General features: G+C 43.7%; 1 protein-coding gene across 2 annotated transcripts in view; it reads left to right on the forward strand.

Moving 5' to 3' along the window:
* The window catches only part of rnf220b (ring finger protein 220b), a 28,401-nt gene extending 9,639 nt beyond the window's left edge, over nt 1–18,762 (forward strand). Inside the window, exons 3-16 of one of the 2 annotated variants that reach the window (XM_039607346.1) lie at nt 9,155–9,281; nt 10,112–10,154; nt 10,256–10,348; nt 10,981–11,023; nt 11,279–11,368; nt 14,106–14,149; nt 14,477–14,558; nt 14,873–14,969; nt 15,131–15,190; nt 15,322–15,383; nt 15,469–15,553; nt 17,170–17,278; nt 17,934–18,008; nt 18,094–18,762. In XM_039607346.1, coding sequence (XP_039463280.1) covers nt 9,155–9,281; nt 10,112–10,154; nt 10,256–10,348; nt 10,981–11,023; nt 11,279–11,368; nt 14,106–14,149; nt 14,477–14,558; nt 14,873–14,969; nt 15,131–15,190; nt 15,322–15,383; nt 15,469–15,553; nt 17,170–17,278; nt 17,934–18,008; nt 18,094–18,165 — 1,082 coding nt within the window. In that variant the 3' untranslated portion in view covers nt 18,166–18,762. The remainder of the gene's footprint in view (nt 1–9,154; nt 9,282–10,111; nt 10,155–10,255; nt 10,349–10,980; nt 11,024–11,278; nt 11,369–14,105; nt 14,150–14,476; nt 14,559–14,872; nt 14,970–15,130; nt 15,191–15,321; nt 15,384–15,468; nt 15,554–17,169; nt 17,279–17,933; nt 18,009–18,093) is intronic. The other variant, XM_039607347.1, reaches the window with a different exon arrangement.
* The last annotated feature ends 257 nt before the right edge of the window (nt 18,763–19,019 follow it).

Genomic DNA, 19,019 nt, shown 5'->3' on the forward strand with positions numbered 1-19,019 from the left:
ATAAAAGCGTGAACGTTAAAACAAGAACGACTAACATCAGCAAGTGCTTTTCTTCCTTGTTGAATGAGTCTTCCTCGTGGATTTCTTTAGAATTTGGTACTTTGTACACAATGAGTTATCGTGCATCATCAGCGCTTAAAAACCGCGCCTTTGTGTCTGCGGGTCACTGAAGAGAAGCTGCTCAATCATCTGTGTCTTTCCAGCATTTGAAGATAAAACCATCGTCATCTGCTCTAATTGTTTGCTCATCCAGGCAGACACAATAACATCCTTTAGGAAGTGTGACTAACCCAAACACAGGTGTATCACAGCACCAGGTGCTCGTGGTCCTCTCGTACCAGCAGCAGTCGCGCGGTGTTTCTGACAGTATCAGATCTTATCTCGAGGAGAGAGATGGGAGCGATAGGTCTTATCTGCAGTGATGCCCTCGGATGAGGCCCAAGTAGGATGCTGTCCGTTCACACTGCTTTCAGGCCCGATGCGGGGTCCTTTTTTTGGGCTACACATTGCCTGGAAAAAACAAACCATTCAGCCTTTGTTTGAAGTGTGCTACTAGTTAATTCTCTCTAGAGTGCTGTTGCCTAATGGGTAAGGTTTGGGCTGCTCACCTGCGCTGCACAAAGTGCATGTGGGACAGGTGTGTGATGGGAAAACAGGTGGGAGCGAGTAGGGCAGCGTATGTGCTTGTTTGTGTCAAAATGACTTGGCTCAAGCAAAAATCCAGTGTAAAAACGCTGCACAGTAACAGCTGTAGATCAGACTGAACCTTTGACATTTTCAGGCCTTTTTCTTGTTTCTTGGCAAACGCTGGCGTGCACGACTAAAGTCAAACACTTTCAGAATGAAAACAGCATCTGCAGGTTTTTGTTGGTTTTGAGCAAACTGTGCAATTTCCTCACATTCAGGAGTTTTTAGTACTGGTTACCTTAAGGACACAGGACAGCAAGTTATTATTTTTCTGACTGTTGTTACTACATGTGCGATCATTTCCTCTCTTGCTAACCAGATTAATTCTGTTCTTTCTTTATGAGCTCATCTTTCTCCTTTTGCTCTTTTAATTGGAACATATTTTAATTGCCTCTTTTTTCCTGCTGGTCTTCATGCTGTATGTTTCCACTTTTAAACAAATGAAGCGAGAAGAAACTGAAAAATCACAAGAAAAATGCTTGAATTCAATTAGTTCAGGTAATTTAAGAGCGGTCTTCTTAAGGCTGTTAGATGAAGAGTGATGATGATGATAATGATCCTGATCCATGCGATCAAACAGTTTTTTAGAAAAATGTTTCCTTCTCAGCCGGTCTGTTTCTTTTACAGACAGCCGTGTTTTAAAGAAGCTATTGAAGCAAAATCTGTCATTCTTCTTTTTTTCTCCCTTTTTGTCCAATCAAATTCACCTGAGTCGTAACAGCAGAGCTTATGTTATGGCTTTTTAAATTATACTCCAACAGCTGCTCTGTAGCCTCTCACCACCGTCTGTGGACCTCGTCTGCATTTTCACAGCGTTCTTCGTGCAACGGTTCAAATGTAGTTAATCCTCCTTCTTTCCTATTTTAAAAAAAGAGTGACAGATAGCAGTGGCTCCTGTCGAGTTTTGGTGCTTTACAAACAGTAAAATTCTGGCCTTACGTTTGTTTAATGAGGCAAAGCTACGGTGCGTGTGTCTACGCGCCACACCTGTCATCCACGCTCGTCTCTGGGCTTTGAAACGAAGGAGAATCGGACGAGGAGTCGAGGTAATAAAGAAGACTTTCAGTGTCAGAGTCCTGCTGCACTAATTAACGTCTGAGTGTGAGTTACACACACACACACACACACACACGCACACACACGCACACACACACACACACACACACACACACACACACACACACACACACACACACACACACACACACACACACACACACACACACACACACACACACAGACACACGCACACAGACACACACACACACACACACACACAGACACACACACACACACACACAGACACACGCACACAGACACATACACACACACAGACACACGCACACAGACACACGCACACACACACACACACACACAGACACACACACACACACAGACACACGCACACAGACACACGCACACACACACAGACACACACACACAGACACACGCACACAGACACACGCACACACACAGACAAAGTGTTTGTCTCGGACTGTTTAGAAAAGTCGAGTACTTGCAACAGAGCAATCCCCTCATTTTCTCCTTATTAAGCACTAATTGAGAGAACGAGTGAGAAGGGAAATGAAAATGAGAGCGACGTGATGAGGACGCCACAGAATAATAGGAGAGAGAGAGAGAGAGAGAGCATTAATGTGTATTAATCAGTGGTCTGGGTAATAGTGATCTGTATTTTTGGATCTAATTTCAGTCTAATAGGGATTGTGATGTGTCTGTTAACGTCTCGATGTCTTTCTGTCATTCTGCCTCTTTCTCATAAACACACAAACCTGTGCTAAAGAAACACTGCAGAACTCATTGATTCATTGATTGAACATTAATGACCTCGTGATTATTTGCTACAGAAAAAAAATATTGCATTAATCAGATCAGAGGAATTGCAGCTAACGTGCAGGAAACCTTTGCTACTACTGGAAGGCTTTTCTGACAATTTGCTGGTATTTTCCCCAAATTTGTGACTTTCAGAGGCCAGCTCAAACACCTGCTTATTTCCCTCTTTACTTTAGGGGAGAGTGGTGGTCACTGTGTCGTTGATATTGTCATCGAATTGTCATATTTCTCTTCTCCCTCCTGGCAAAAATACATTTAAGTTAAACTTTGAAAACTGCAGCGTGAGATTGATTGCCTTTAGAGTCTTGAGAGAGCTTCAGGCTTTGACAGAGTGTGACAGAGCCGGATATCTGTGTGTTTCAGGCTGTCTTGTGAGTGCAGGTTGTTGCCATCAGAATGAGTGACAGACCGCCGGTGAACGGCTCTGTCGCTGTCCGTTGTCACTGGCTTCCTGATCCAAAGCGACGGCACTGACTTTGACAGACAGCGCTCAGCAAAAGGATGCCAGAGTGGAGAGTTGACATGTTGTGGCCCACAGTATGAGCTCTTTTACCTTTTCTTGTCAGCTGACTTTCATTGCTGTCCATCTGGTTTGGGGTTTTTTTTCCCCTTAAATGGTTATTTCAGGAATAAGGTGTTCAGAGTAACTAATACAAAGAAGTTACATCAAGTCAGGACCAATTTGAAAATGTACAAAGGAAAGTTTGACCTGATTTGAAGTTTGGCTGATCCAGTGACCCAAACCGCTCAGTTACCAAATTACACTGCGTTTGATGTCAGCTCCATCCTCGTGTGAACAAAGAACCGCATCATAGCTCTCAGAGGCAATGCAGAAAAAAGCGTGAAATAGCATGAGTAAGTCTGAGCAAATTTCCTGCACATATTTAAGTATTAATGACTAAAGTCTCAGCTTAAAAAAGTCTGTTTTTATAGTGTGAAAAGGGGGGTGGGGGGGTTACAGTTCCCCCGACTTCACCTAAACCTCGATATTTACTGAAACTCAGTTTTCTCGTGCCAAAACCTTAAGTGAACCTTGGCTTTGTTGCATCATGTAACTCATTATAAAACATAAAAGTAGTAGTAGGTACCAATGCAGTTAGAATTACACAGTTTTAAATACCCAGTTTGATACCAAGTGTGATGGCATGCCACACATGGTAAGCTCCACACCTCACCACCAGTTGATTCACCTTAGTTTAATTTACAGTCACTACTTTAAAATATTCTACTTATTCTTCAATATTGTTTCTTTATTAAATGTATTTATTTTTCCATCACACCTTCCAATGTTTATATGGCGTGCACACATATTAACCTTGCAAGGTCAAAGTTCTGTTTTATGTTATATTAATACATCTCTCTTTGTTTGAGTTACCTGGGGGTTGGCGTCTTCTCCTGTCTGGCAAAAGGTGTGGCAAAGGGCTGGGAGAGCTGAAATACTACTGACAGCCTAATTGGACAGAACCACATGCTTCATTGCCTGGGGGGTGTTTCATGTTTGTTTAATTGTTTTCTATTAGTTGGTTATGTGGCAGCCATTTTGTTTTCCCCCGTGTGTGTCATTTGGTTTAGCTAAGCCAGTATTTAAGTTCCCCCGTGTGTCATTTCAGCAGGTCAGTTTACCTTATGTTTGTTTGAGGTTTTGGTAACTATTATCTTGAGTTTAGTCTATTGAGTTGACCTCTTTTATTGGTCTGCCTGTTTAAGTTTTGGCTTTGTTAAATATATTTTCATGTTTTTGGGTCAATAAAACCCCTTTTTGAATTAAACCACCTGTGTCCTTTATGCTTTACTGCTTGGTCCCTGACACCAAGGTTAAAAAAAAGGATTGTTTCTTGAACTTCTTAAAGGAATTTAAGTACAGGCAAATATCTTAACCTGTGGACTACAGCTGATGTCACAAATCTGTTTAAATAAAACCCTAAAACAACTAGTAATGTGTATTTTAGGATAACAGTCCAAAGTACTCGACTTTACTGCCTTTGTTATCAGCGTATCAGGATAGACAACAGCACACTTGTGTTGCTATATCAGATCAGAAAATGTTTTCACTGTGAACTGGAAACAGTAACATATTTCATGTTGGATTTGAAAGACTTTTGGTCCAGAAGTCCTGAAAATTCCACCCAAATAGATTCAGGGTCAGGTTACGTAAACTAAGCTGGTCTGTAAAGACTAAACAGTCAGGACTCCACGTTTCTAATCTACAGCCACAAGATTTAATTACATTTTGCTTTACATGTCTTGATTAAGAAATAAAGCCTGTGTTTTCACACATACCCAAGGACAGCCTTAAGTTTCTCCCTGACTTCCACTTCCTCGCTCCAATCTGGAAGTCACTATCAAAGATCATTGAGCCATGCATCTCAATGAGGGGCAGATTGATTGGTCGGAGCGGAGTGGAGGCAGGGTTCGATCTTTGCCCCGAGGTCCTGAGAAAGGAAATACGGTCACAGGGACGCAGTAGCACAGCTAGCCGGTCCACTCTCCATCAATGAGATGATTGGACACATATATGCTGGGCCACACCCGCAGCTGATGGAACAATTGTGACTAATGGAGAAGATGAGAGAGAGAGAAAGAACGAGAGGGAGAGGCGGGGGGAGATGGCAGTCTGTGCGCTGATTGACCCGTGGTCAGAGAGGTTATGTCCATTGATCTGCAGAGCAGGAGGAAAGGGTTTTGGCCTGAGGTGCTTCAGAATGAGTCTATTTGGGGTTCAGGATTGCTGTCCATTCCCACCAGGAGCTGTTTCATCATCTGACTCTCTGCGACTTACAGCTGCTGTCTCCTGTTGTTCGCGTTATGCACATTGCACTACAAAGGCCAAAGGCCAATCAATGCGCTACAAGAGGTTGATACAGATCTTATTAGTCAATGAATGATCATTAGCGGTCTAACGAGGCATTGATTTGTGCAGGGGCCAAAGGTCGCCGTGGTTGCGGCGAGTGTCTTTAATACATTAAACACAATTGATTGCAGAGTAGGAGGGATATTTTGAAGGATGCTGGAATTAGATTGGACAGTGAGAAATTTGAGGTCAAGCCAGGAGAGGAAGCGTAGGTGCCTTCCAAGCCGCCGAATGCGGTTAGGATTGAGCACGAGGCCGAGCGGCACATTTGTCTCGCAGGTATTACCGCTGCTGATTCTGCAATTAATAAAAAGCAGATATGTAGAAGCACTAAGTCAAAGGCAACTGGACTTGCTGTTTCAAAGGCTGCTGCTACAGCCTTTGAAAGCGGAGGAAATGACTTTGCTCATAGCAGATGTGTTACTACAGGGCCTATTATGTTGCTCATTAAATACCCAACCTCTCAATAGGCCATTATTTCCCCAATAAAAAACAAACGGCGGCCTGCATACTTTCCCTTCCCCCTCCCTCTGTCTCAGAGGTTTGCTCTACCTCACAGCCGGCAAAAAGCCCTGACTAATATCCTGCATGTGATGCTTTTAAATAGGAAGCAGGCCCCGGGATAGGGTGGGGTACAGGTGTGGCAGGAGCCAATGGCTTTTATAGCCCTCCGTCTCCTCTGAAAGTGTGCCAAAGACCTGCCTGCACAACCCACCGCTGCAGCGCTCGCCGCCAAGCGTTAACTTTTCTGCCCCCGCCGATCCCTACGTGCCTACTGGTTATACAGAGTCTGTGCTTGTTACAGCTTTATAGAGGGATTTCTGATGTCCTTAGAGAATTGTTTGATGATTGGGATAATGATGCCATTTGGAGTGAGTTGTCTCAGCACTCTATCGCCAGTGAACAGAGAGAAAAACAGACCCAGGCTGTGCAAAAAATAAATCAAATCAAATAAAAGCCTCCGTTTCTGCCCTGGATGCTTGCTCGTACGTCCGCTGCCATTCAAAGCCGTCCAATCCTGCTCGCGTCAATCAGAATTACGCCACGTCTACAGGTTTGTCACCAGGGGGACGTTCGTCACCACGTCTCCCCCTGCAGAACAGCCGTTTCGTGCCCCAGCATAATGTCAGTGGGTGACATCCAGGCCTGATGCGATGTGGCATTCACTAAAGGTCACGTTAGGCATCTCTGCTTCATCTGCATCAGCAAAACTGGCAGCCGTCATATGGGCGTTGGCTTCGGCCATTACACAGGCCCTGGGGGAGGCTTGATGCTTTGAGGATTTGTCAGCAGGATTCTGATCCCGGGACACTCGAGCTCCAACAGACTCTGGCTCGTACAAGCTGTGGACGGCACGTTTGCTGTTAATAGTGGGGAGGCAGAGACTCGTCACGCTGTGAGCCTGGGTTAGTTGTCAAAAAGAGGGGAAATCTGAGGTGAGCCGGAGACTGTTTTTAGGATGTTTGTCCATGCTCCTCCTGCGCTGTACACGTCTATAAACTACAAAACACTGAGAAATAAATATTTCGCCTCTCTGATCCATGCATTTTGTTCTCTCATGAACAAGGCAACAAACCCAGCCAAATAAGCTCAAGTGGGCCTCTGTAAGTCAAGGGTGAAAACGGCAGCTGGACAAAAGCTAGACAGACAGGAAAGGAGGTCCTGAAGCGGCGAGACACAAAGACGGAAAAAGGAAACAATCAGAGACACGCAGACAGCGAATCCATTAGGAGATGGGCCAGTCAAACTCAGCACAGTCCAGTGAGAGAGGGCCAATCCGTCCCAGCCAGTTGCCCTAGTGAGGGAACAGTTAACAAGCCCCACAGGCAGGTTTTACAGCCCCTGTTGTGTGTGTCGGACCCCCCAGGCTGAAGACGAGCTGAGGCTGACTGATACTGACAGGGTTTATGTGGGCAGGGGCGGAGAGCAGCAGGGGGATGGAGACGTGTAAAAAGGTGCTCATGAACCAACGACTGTCACACACACACACACACACACACACACACACACACACACACACACACACACACACACTCATCTGTGCATCCAAACATTCTCGCTCCCACACCATTAAATTTGATGTCTGTGTGGAGCAGAGGTGAAGGGTGGGGTGGGGGGTGTAGTAAGATGAGGGGGGGGCTTATCCAAAAAAGTAGACCAATAAAACACCTGAAAATCAAATCCCATTGCTCTTATCGCGGCGCCATTCACAGACGTTATCTGTGCAGGTAATGTGGTTATAAATTCAATTTCAGCCCACAGATTTCATTGTTTACTGATGCCTGCATGTTCCGGGCGGCAGAGCGCGGAAAGCTCGGGAACGCTCAATGCGTGTCGGGAAAAGTCATTTAGGCTTCCGCAAGGGGATGCAAAAAAGGCAGGGCTGTGTGTTTGGTGGGGGGGAGCTGTCACTCTCTCAAGGACACCTGACTCCACTTTCTATTTTCAACCCCATGTTTTATTTAGAGGCCATTTTGCCCCATTTGTTTCCTCATTATGGGGTCCCACAGCTCAACTGATGTCAGGGGACGGCTCATAGACAAGCCCGAGTATCGCTGGTCATTTGGACCCCGAGCCGGGCAAAGTGTTAGTCCAGTGTTATAACAGGGTCCTGAAGGAAGTTCACTCCCATATTTACTCTGTACAAACTTCAACTTGTTTGTAATCTTCTTTGCTAAAACAGTTAAACTGGGATCGCCACACGGTGTCATTTTTCCCCCTCGGCTGTGCCCAGATGGAAAATTAGGTGCATCTTGCCTACGAGCCCTCTCCGTATGATTGATGGCTTTCAGGAGTAAATCACCTCATCTACTAGGTAAAATCTTGATATAGTAGAGCTGCTCGGGCTCCCAGCTGTCTGCTTATGGCAGTAATCCATCAGTGGGGCCCAATGGGCCGAGTGGCCCTCCTGGGTAATGTTCCTATTGACAGCCTATGGTGTCAACACACTGACAGCAGGGGGCCGTAGCACCGTGTTAAGCTGTGTGTGTGTGTGTGTTACCTGATTTTACTCTCACTACCGCTGCCTGTCTGTAGTAAAGACGGGTCCGCTAAACACACAGAAACACACACAGGGCTCCAATCAGCTACTGAATGTCTGTGCTATCTAAAGTAACCAAGTAGCCAACATTTACTCGAGTATTCTGTTTTTAGGCACCTGTTCAACTTTCCTCTGCCACATGTGCTACAGTTACTCATCCCTTTGCATTAGCAAGCTTTAAAGTACACAGTGTATTTAAATGAGCTGCTGCTCACCTCTGATATTTGAGATGTTTCTGGATCATTAAGCAGTTTTTCAAAACTGCAGATTTTAATAAACAAATCACTTCATGCTGTTGTGTTTGTGTGTTTTGTTTTTCTAATGAATATTTATTGTTTTATATTATGAAACAAAAGCATTTGCTGACATGTTGCTGTGCAATAAAGAGCTTTTATGCACCACCTTACGTATAAAGTACCCAGAACACAAATTGAATGAAAATCGTAAAACTAGAAAAATCCTTTATGTGATAAATTAAGGGATGGAGTAAACTTGTTCTTGTTCAGCCTCTCAAACCCTCCCTCTGAAAGAGGAAAACTCAAATTAAATGCTCTTTTAAAAAAAAGAAATGTCTCTAATGCGACTAATAAAATTTGTTTCCAGTTAAACGTGTAAGTATTTGGGAGGGTAGTCTAACTGTCTGTGCTCAGTAAACAGGGTTTTCATGACTGTCACGACAGTTTTTCCATCAGCACCTCTAACTGTTAAACACCTCACGTTTGCAGGCAAAGTCAAAGGTCTGTATGACGCTCAGGCCCCGGTGTGTCCAGTCTGCAAGGCCGTGCTGCGACCCGGAGAGCTGCAGGAGCACATGCAGCAGGAGTTAGCCAAACTCGCCCAGCTGCAGATCAGGTATCACGCTCACTCGCTGAGGATCCTTTGCTCTTCTCTTTATTTTACGGGAAAGAAAGTTTCCCTCTTACCACCGTCTAAAAAGTTTACACTACCTCCGTTTATCTGTTTGTCATTTTCTTGCTCTTCAGCTTTAAGGTGATAATTAAAGTAGACAGATCCCTTTCTCTACATGCCCCCCCCCCTTCAGTTTCCCCAGGTGGTAGCTCCCTTCTTCTCTGTCACCTGCGTGCAGTGTTTACAAGCCGCCTCATTGTTCCCTACATATTTCATATTATAGCCTCTGGCCTCAAGGCGACAACTCATAGAGCAGGCAGATAATGTTCTGTTAATGGCTGCTTTGGTCTAAAACATACGCATAGATCAGACACACACACACACACACACACACACACACACACACACACACACACACACACACACACACATATTACCTGCTGCTTAGAACAGAAGAATGATTTCTCCAATAAAGGCATTACACTCCAAATCTGCTTAACGACCGCTCCGTGGACAGTAATGGTTTCAAATTGAACTTGGCCCACGGGGACACTGTGTGTGTGTGTGTGTGTGTGTGTGTGTGTGTGTGTGTGTGTGTGTGTGTGTGTGTGTGTGTGTGTGTCTACAGTATCCGTGTGACAGACACAATGTGAGAAGGAGTAAAATGAGGTTATACACAGACAAGATAAGAGCAGAGGTTGTTTACCAGATGACATTTAAAAGACAATATTGTGTTTGTAGATTTTCTGGGAACATTGTGTTGTTGATTTATGCACAGTAAAAACAGGTTTAACATATGAGCTTCTCTGTTGTTATGCTTCTTTTTCCCGTAGTGCAACTCCGGTCCAGCACGACCACCTCATAAGGACGCCAAAGGTACACATAGCTGTGATATTTTCACCACATTCAGGAAGTTGGTCAGTAGCCGTCATCCTGCCTTTGACTTTGATTCTTTCTTTTCCTTTTTTGGCGTCCAGTCTCTTTCACTGTCCCTGCACATCAAGCGTGAGGGAAGTTCCCCCAGCTCGCCCCCTCGACCGGCCGAGGAAGCCCACTCTGACCGATACCAGGTAGGATTTAAAGAGTGCATTGTAATGAACATATTGTAAGGCATTAAAAGAGCACCTTACAATTACCAGTTTATAAAATCCAACTGGTTCTCATCCCAGAGTGTCAAACGCTGCATCCTTGTGCCACTGACGTCACAAAAACAAAAAGTTGTTTTTTCCTTTTGCTGGTTTAGTTTCTAAGGGTTGGGTTGAATTACACGCATGTCTAAATTGGAAATACTCAGCCTGTTTGATCACGATGCTGTGGGGCCTTTACAAGTATCCATCTGCGGCGGGTTAGACGTGAGAGACTCATCTCTTGTGATCACGACACAGACGTCAAAGAACAACTTGTGCATATCTGTGAGAACAAAGGCAGCATTCGACCCTCAGAACCAGAACTAACAGCTTCATCAGGGAACAAAGTTCAATATATTCTGCACGACATATTCAGAAAAAGCAGCAGACAGACATTCAAAAGTTGTCACACAGTGATGCAAACATGGAGAAGCACAACGGCAGCCGTAAGATCACAGGGCACAAACATTAACTGTCCTTTTTTCAGTGACAGCTTCCTCCAGCAGCATCTTCGATTTTTATGGACAGTTTTTTCTTAGTAAGAGTGCAAATGATGTTTTCTTCCTCTGTTGCAGACGTTTCTCCGCGTCCGGGCCAACAGACACACCAGACTAAACGGTACGTTGATCCAGGTGGACTGAATGTTGTGTTTCTGTGCCGCACAGTCAGTGTGTGGTTCAGAGTCCAGACCAGGCGACTGTCACGTCGTAAAGTTGAGAAAATGACAGAGATATTTTGTTCACACTCGCCGTCCCCACCCTCACCAGTCATTCAGATATCACCTCTTTTCCCACACCATCTCAGCTGGCCTAGCGCCCCCACGAGCAGAGGAGCTATTAACCTTTCAACTTTGACCTCTTGATATGTTAACAGTCGATGACCTCTGCTGGTGCAGGTGCTACGTCAAATCTGCCCCATTACGCCCCCACAGCGCAGGAGCCCACCTAGACTGCGCACAAGCTGGTAAGAAACACCGAGAAGCACTTTTCTTCTTCCCCACTGGATTCAACACACACATAACCAAGAAACATTTATTTTATTCATTTCTCCTTTTTCCTATTTTATAATTTCGATGAGACCCACCCACCAGGTTTTACTTTGAAAAATAACAACTAATATATGAGGTCATTAATCAGTCAGTATTAGATTTATTTAGTTGAATGGATATAATTATTTTCATGCTTTTATTCCTGGCTACTATTGAGTTTTCAAGTGTCTCAAAAACTTTTCATAAAATGTGAAACACAGGCGTGATACATCCTTACGATACCAGACTAAATATCTTTAGTATTTATTCCACCTGAGCTACTCTGTAAAGCAATAACTAATTTAAAAAAAAAATAAAAGTCTAAAAAACGTGTTTCCCAATGAAACACTTATTTTATTATGAATCACAAAAACTGTTGCCTCAAGGTGCTTTACATTGTAAGATAAAAACCCCTATGAGCAAGCACTTGGCGACAGTGGGAAGGAAAAACTCCCTTTTAACAGGAAGAAACCTCCGGCAGAACCAGGCTCGGGGAGGGGCGGGGCCATCTGCTGCGAGAGTCCAGACGCACGTACTCAGATATCTGACCCTGTTACACAAAAATCCACAAACAGTGTTTTGTAAATGTTTCATGTAGGAAGTATTTTCTCTGGCGTCTGCCGACCCACTGAAGCGTGCGGGTCGTTAACATGACGGCTCAGCCGAGGAGCCGATGATGGTGTTTGCTCTGTGCTGTCATGGTAAAAGAGACAGATGAAGGTTTTGTAGATCTGGAGTAACCAGATCACGACTTCGCTGATGTGGAGTTTATTAAATGATTGTTTCTGGTGCCGCTAAGTTCTTTTCCATGCACAGACGCTTGTATCTGGAAAACTCAGCCCTGAACAGTTTCCAGCCATTTCTAAAAGTAAATAAAGGAATAAATGATAGCGCTCATGTAGCATTTTTAAAAGTAGTCTGACAGCATTTCTGCACTAATACAGAAACCTGCGCAGCGTCCTGGCGGCGGCTGACGCCACAGACTTCCTGCTCCCGTTATTATTCCCGCTGAGACTCTGCAGCTCTTAGCTGAGTCTTCAAACTGCCACTGCTGTCGAGCTCTGTTAGCCTTTATTGGGCCTTATAACCGGACAGCATAATGAGCTTCTAAATACACGTCAGGGAGGAAAAAGAAGAGAGTCGAAGGAGGAGGGGGAGGAGGAGGGGGGTCCTCTGTTGATTAATCAACCTCTCTCTCTCCCTCTCTCTCTTCCTCTGTCTTCGTTGTTTGATGAGCTCCTCCTCATCTATGACCGTCTCTTTAACCCTCATTATGTTTGCTGGGATTGCGGCACTCGGGTCACAGCCACCAGCTCTCCGTGCGTTCCCCTCGGGGGCCACTGTCATCCAGCAGGGAATTAGAGGGCCTTAAAACTTAATGTCCCCTTTTGCAATCTGCAGTCAGTCAGGGCACGGTTGGAGAGGAGGTTCAGTTGGTGTTCTGCCATGTTAACTTTCATATTTTTAGAGAGGAAAGCGGGGGAGGACGGTGGCATGACAGCACGGGGACGGGAGGCCGCTTTGAATCCCGTACTGCAGCTTCTGTCCATGCGAAGCATCTGCCTGCCTCTGCTTTAAGGGCCTCGTGCATAAATGTGGCCAGCTTGTACATTTTGTGGAGTGAGCTCACACAGAAACAGAACTCAGTCGTTTTCAATGTTGCATCCGTATTTCTTTTAAATGTTGGAAGTTATTAGAAGTGGACTTAGTGGAACCAGTGAATGAGACGGTTTCCTCAAGCAGGTGAATTTAGATTTTAGAGGCAGGTTTGAACATTTCCTCTGTCTGCACAGGCGCTCCTTGAATCTGAACAATAATGACTTTTTGTTCCTTTAAGATTAAATTCAATACATGACACATAATTTATAAAGGAGATGCTCTAATATTGAAAGGAAAAGAAAACTTAGCCCCATATTTATCACCTGCTACATTAAAGTTATGTAAATATTAGTGCATCACTGATAATGAACGTTTTCACTGGATTTATTAACCAAAACTAAAACATCTGAATGCAGAACTTTTACTTGTAATACTACTGCACTGTGGTATTACTACTGAAGTTTAGCTTTTTTCAATGTTTGCATGTGAAATATTAAGTGCAGGACGTTCATCCACGACCTTCAGCTGCTGACTCGCGGTGTAGTCTTTGCATAATTTGTCCTGTTATTTTTCAGCATTTTTATATTTTATTTAAATAAAAATATAATAATAAAGAGATAATAAATAGAGCTATAAATATTAAGAAATCTCACCAACAAAAAGAAAATTCCCACTGGATATATGTGCTTCTCTTTCTTTTGCTCTGGGCTCAGTGTGAACCTGTTTAAATGACCAGTGGTCGTATTATTACCAAGAAACTGGAGTCTTCTTCACGCAGCTTGGTGACCTCGTATCACAGTTTAGAACAAACCCATAAAAGCAAACAAAAGTCAGCTCGGCTTCTTTACATGTAATAGCGACTCAAACTCGTACGTTTTTGTGTATAGGAACAAATAAGTTATATCCCAGTTATTCATTACACATAATTCAATGCTGTTACTAAAAATCGATGCGACTTGTTTGATGGTGTTGCCTGATTTAAACCCTAAAGGCCTCAAAGGAATCACAAGAAACTAATGCCTTGTCCCCTTTAACCATTATTAACAATATTTCTTTTGTCTCTTCTGTTTCCAGTCAGGATCGGAAAGCTGAAGAGGAGAAAACCAGAGGAAGGACAGGTATGCAAGAGACAGATGCAAGTATTTGTTTCCCTGACATTTGTGTTGTAATCAGAGATGAACATATGTAACGTGTGACACGCTGACCTCGAACCCCGAGACGTTGCTGCCTGGCTTTGTTCACGTGGCACACGGATCACTGTCAGCTCGCTGTGTATCCATGTGAAAGCACCGCGAGCGCCGGTTCACAGCTATGAGGCAGATATGTAGCTGGAGGCTATAGGAGGCATACGGGCGTGTTCGTCCAGACAGAGAACATGTGGCCCGATGTGTGTGTTTATGCGCGTCTCTTTGTGTGTGCATGTGTGTGCGCGGCGTTGTTTTCAGGAGGGGTCGGCAGACTTGTTGCCATTGGAGGACGACTGGAATGAGAGGAGAAGGATACAGATGGCGTCTATAGGCTTTAAAGGTAAGTAAAATGTGTGTTTGTGTGTGTGTGCCATGTGTGTACCCATGTGTGTGATCTTGTTCAGTGGAGGGTGAATAATGTGACTGAGTGGCAGCTGAAAAAGCGCTGAACTTTTCAGTCCAGATTACGGCGGAGCAGGATGCCTGGAAGGTTGGCTTAAACGTAACGGCTTCTTTGGCGTGAGAATGCAGCTCTGACCTGGAAACTGACTGACAGACGCAGTCACAGCGCGGCCGATACATGGGCAACGTCGCAGTTTCTTCATCACTAACGTGGCTGTTAACAGTGATTCCCATTTGCATCTGTGTCACCAGGTGCAATGTTGGTGAGCACCACCTCTAAGGAGTGTCGAGACAGCGATGCAGACCTGGACGTGGACGGAGATGACACTCTGGAGTACGGCAGGGCTCAGTATCCTTTTATAGAGAACGCCAGCGTGCACACAAAACAACATGTTAATGTTTTGATGCGTTTACAATAAAGTGGGGGGACTGGGATATGCACGCACAGGAATATGGAGAAAGTACTTCCTCGCACACTTTGTTGTATTTTTCTCCTGACTTCGCTTGCAGATACACAGAAACAGATGTGATTCCCTGTTCGGGAGAAAGCTCCAAAGAGACAGCAGTGAAGTACGTATCCGTGATGTGTGACGATCACTCAGTATTCATTTACATATTTGATAAATATGAGCTAAATTCATTTCAAAGCTGTTTCAGTTTCAAATGCTTTCAGATGGTAAATATACTTTGGTTTGTTTCAGCAGCAGCAGCGTGCCGCCTGAATCCAGAGTAAACTTGGACTTTAATAAATGGTCAAATGATGGTGAGTTAGGAATAATGAGGCAGCTGAGCACAGTTCCTAAAACTATGGCTGTAACTGTAATCTGCTCATTCGTTTGTGTGTCCAGGAAGTCCGTCTACAAGCAGCGGAGAGAAACAGGATGGCAGTGCGGCCGGTCTCACTCAAACCTGCAAAAACGCTGAGATAGAGATGTGAGTTTGTTTGTTCTGTTACAGCTGAAGTGTTTCCTCCTGATATGCTTCAGTTTAACATTTAAAAGATTTATACACAAACCGAGAGACTGTTAAAACCGGTCGAGGGAGGGAGATTTCCTTCCCGCTGTCGCCAAGTGCTTGTTCATAGAAAGGTCTGATTGTTGGTTTTTCACCTTCCAGCATAAAGCACATTGAAGCGACTGTTGTTGTGGTTTGACGCCATATAAACAAATTTTAATGAAAAATATAATCGGAAAAAGAAGTAAACAAAGAGTATTTTGCTTTTAATCCTTTATGTCGTTAACCCTTTAATGCCTGCTCTGTCATATACAGTAGAAACCTTTTCTGTGAGTTTTTCAGGCTTCCGCATCATCAGTGTAAAACTCATATATGCAAATTCATTTTAATTCAATTTAACCCTTTAAAGCCCAGCGTATCATATTTGATACGTGTGTTTTTGTGACTTTTTTTTACCCTCAAATATGATATAAATTGCATGAAACATTTTTAACGACTAAACTGCAAAAATCTGGCTAATGTAGCAAATTAAAACTCACACATGCCGATTAACATTTTTGTCTAAAGGACCAACAAACTCTCCATTGTCAAAAAATGAAAGATTTCAGGCAGTTATTTCATGGTTCAGGTTTTAAAGGGTTAAAAAATGTCCAAAGGTTCGATAAACGTTAATAAAGATCGATGTTTTAGGGGTTAAAGGTAAATAGTTTCTTCCCTCCTGCGTGCTAATGCTTTCCTGCACTCTGTACCAACATTTGTTAAACCCAGATTCATAAATGGTTCAATTAATTAATGGTTTGTTTTTAGCAAGTTTGACACACTTTGTTCAAGTTGCCAACGAGCCTATGAACTGACTTTCAGTCAAAGTAAAATTATCCGTCTTTGTTGATTATTTGATGGATTTTTGAGCCGGTAACTCTGGAGACATGAGAGGAAACATGGTCAGCAGCCATGTCCAAAGTTGTGGCTCTTCACATTAAAGTTTGACTGTTCAGGTCATGGAGGTAGGTTGATCCAGGTGTTGCTTATCCCAGCATGCACTTGGTGACATGCAGGCAAACATCCATCAGCCAATCAGAGGAAGCCATTCCTCTCTGCAAAGTGTATCCTGGCACCCATGGTCGTCTGTATTAATGCCATATCAGTTTGGACTGCCTGCTCTCACATAATGCAATACTATATCAGCGTGATGATGTCATCAGTCAGGGTCTTAGCAGGTGATGCAGGCGTGTACGCATGTTTCATCGCGCTGAATGCATTGCATCCCATCTGTTTGGCTGTACAGTATGTTTGCACATAGAGTCTATCCTGTAATTGTGCGCGTGTATGTCTATTTCTGTGAGGACGCTGACACCTAACCCCCGCCCCGCTGCCCATGATAAATGAGACAGCCAATGCAGGCAATGTGATTGCTGCTAAATTTCATGCTCAGTGTCCATGTTGGCCAGCGAATAATTTAATCTGTCTTCGATTTATAAATGACTCTCCAGTGTCTAACTCGTGTGTCCTCCCTCTCTCGTCCTCTGTGTGTGTGTGTGTGTGTGTGTGTGTGTGTGTGTGTGTGTGTGTGTGTGTGTGTGTGTGTGTGCGCGCAGGCTCTCGGAGGACTCCACGCTGACAACATTAGATGCACTTAAGGCTCGGATACGGGACTTGGAGAAACAGCTGTCTAAAGGAGACAGATTTAAATGTCTCATCTGCATGGTGAGTGTGAAGGCAAATTAAAGCAATTTCAAACTGTTGGTGTATGTTTGTGTTTTCATTAACATAATACAGTAATATTTTTATGGAAAATGTTTTTGTCTGCGACTCCGCGTATGATCAGATGGTCAGACTGTACTGCAGATAACCTTAATACTGTTTGATACACACAACAAATATTACAGTTTGCATCTGATAAAGCTCTGCGATATTTATTCCTTTAAATTCGGACTTATTTTACATGAAAGAATCAAAAACATTGAACAATTATTCACTCAAATATTTATTTAGTCCAAATGCACCACACACTGCTCTTCAAAGTCGACCCCCGTCTGTGAGAATTAATTTTTTTCTATTATTTTACATTTAAAAATTGTAAGTGATTAATTAATGGAAATATATTATTAATCAGTAATAAACAGTTTTTTTGCATGGCTGGCTTATTTCTACGTTAAATGTTTTGTCGTGATTTAAATTTGAAAATCTGTTACAAAGTAAAATATCACAGTGGGATAAACGAGAGATAATCCCAGCAAATGATTCAAAAGTCGCTTCCTTGCAAAGCTCTGATTGTAGTTACATGTGGACACCTAGTGGCAGCTTTGTTGCACTGCAGGTAAACGCTGCTCACCTGTATTTTGCCTGTTTCTGTGTGCAGGACACCTACACAACACCGCTCACCTCCATCCAGTGCTGGCATGTTCACTGTGAGGAGTGTTGGCTTCGAACGCTGGTAAAAAGCTGAACATAAAAATGATGCAAAATATCCAGAACGAAGTAAAAGTCTGTAAGAAAAGTCTCACCTTTCTTTTTCAAAGGGAGCAAAGAAGTTGTGTCCTCAGTGCAACACCATCACCTCACCTGGAGACCTGAGGCGAGTTTACCTGTGACTCACTTTCAGGGATTTCTGTTTTGACCAATCAGGCTTGGACTTGTTGGGCAGCTGGCCTGTCATGCAAGCCCACCTTTCCCCTCTCCCGTCCCTCTTCCTTTTCCTCCTTCTCACTCCTTTTCGGTCTCACCGTCGTCGTTCTCCTAACAGCTACTAACTAACTGAGTGCGACCTCTGACCTGTAGAATATCCATGTTTCTACTGCATCGTCCAGCAGATCAGAAGAAACATCTGAAACCATCTGAGAGCTCAGGCACTGAGAAAAAAAATGCTTTGAGGCTATTTATCGATTTTTAAAAAAAATCTTTTTTTTCTGTTTTATGGAAAGATGATTGAACTGAATCGCAAAGCACATGTACATAATTTTGTGTATGTATGTTTGGAGTGGTGTGTGTATAGGATGTTGACTAGCAGACTGTATTTACTGTACAGAGTTTGTCTTTGCTTAGGTCACTTATTCTTTGTTTAGCTCTTGTAGGTTAGAAACATTTACAGTAATAATCATCACACGGGAACTTGTTTTGTCTTTGTTATTGGCGTATTTCTTTGTATAGGATCACTCAAATCTAATTTTATCAACATTACTAAAATAAAATCTGTGTCTAAAGGCGGTTGTTTCCTGAAATATTTTAACTGTGAGCACGTAAAGAGTATCTGCTACACCTGCCGCAGGTGTGGACCGTAGACGTGAATGGGCGGCAAGCATTCCTGTGTTGTTGGCGTTTGTTGACGGCCTTATGATGACTCTGGGACGTGTGTGCGCCCTTTAAGAAGTGGGTCGCTGCGGGATTAGCCAGGCAGAGCCCATCGCAGCTCATCTGGAGTTGAAAGACTCTAAAGCCTGCTATTCTG

This window comes from Oreochromis aureus, linkage group 23 (assembly GCF_013358895.1).
Source record: "Oreochromis aureus strain Israel breed Guangdong linkage group 23, ZZ_aureus, whole genome shotgun sequence".
Lineage (NCBI taxonomy): Eukaryota > Metazoa > Chordata > Actinopteri > Cichliformes > Cichlidae > Oreochromis > Oreochromis aureus.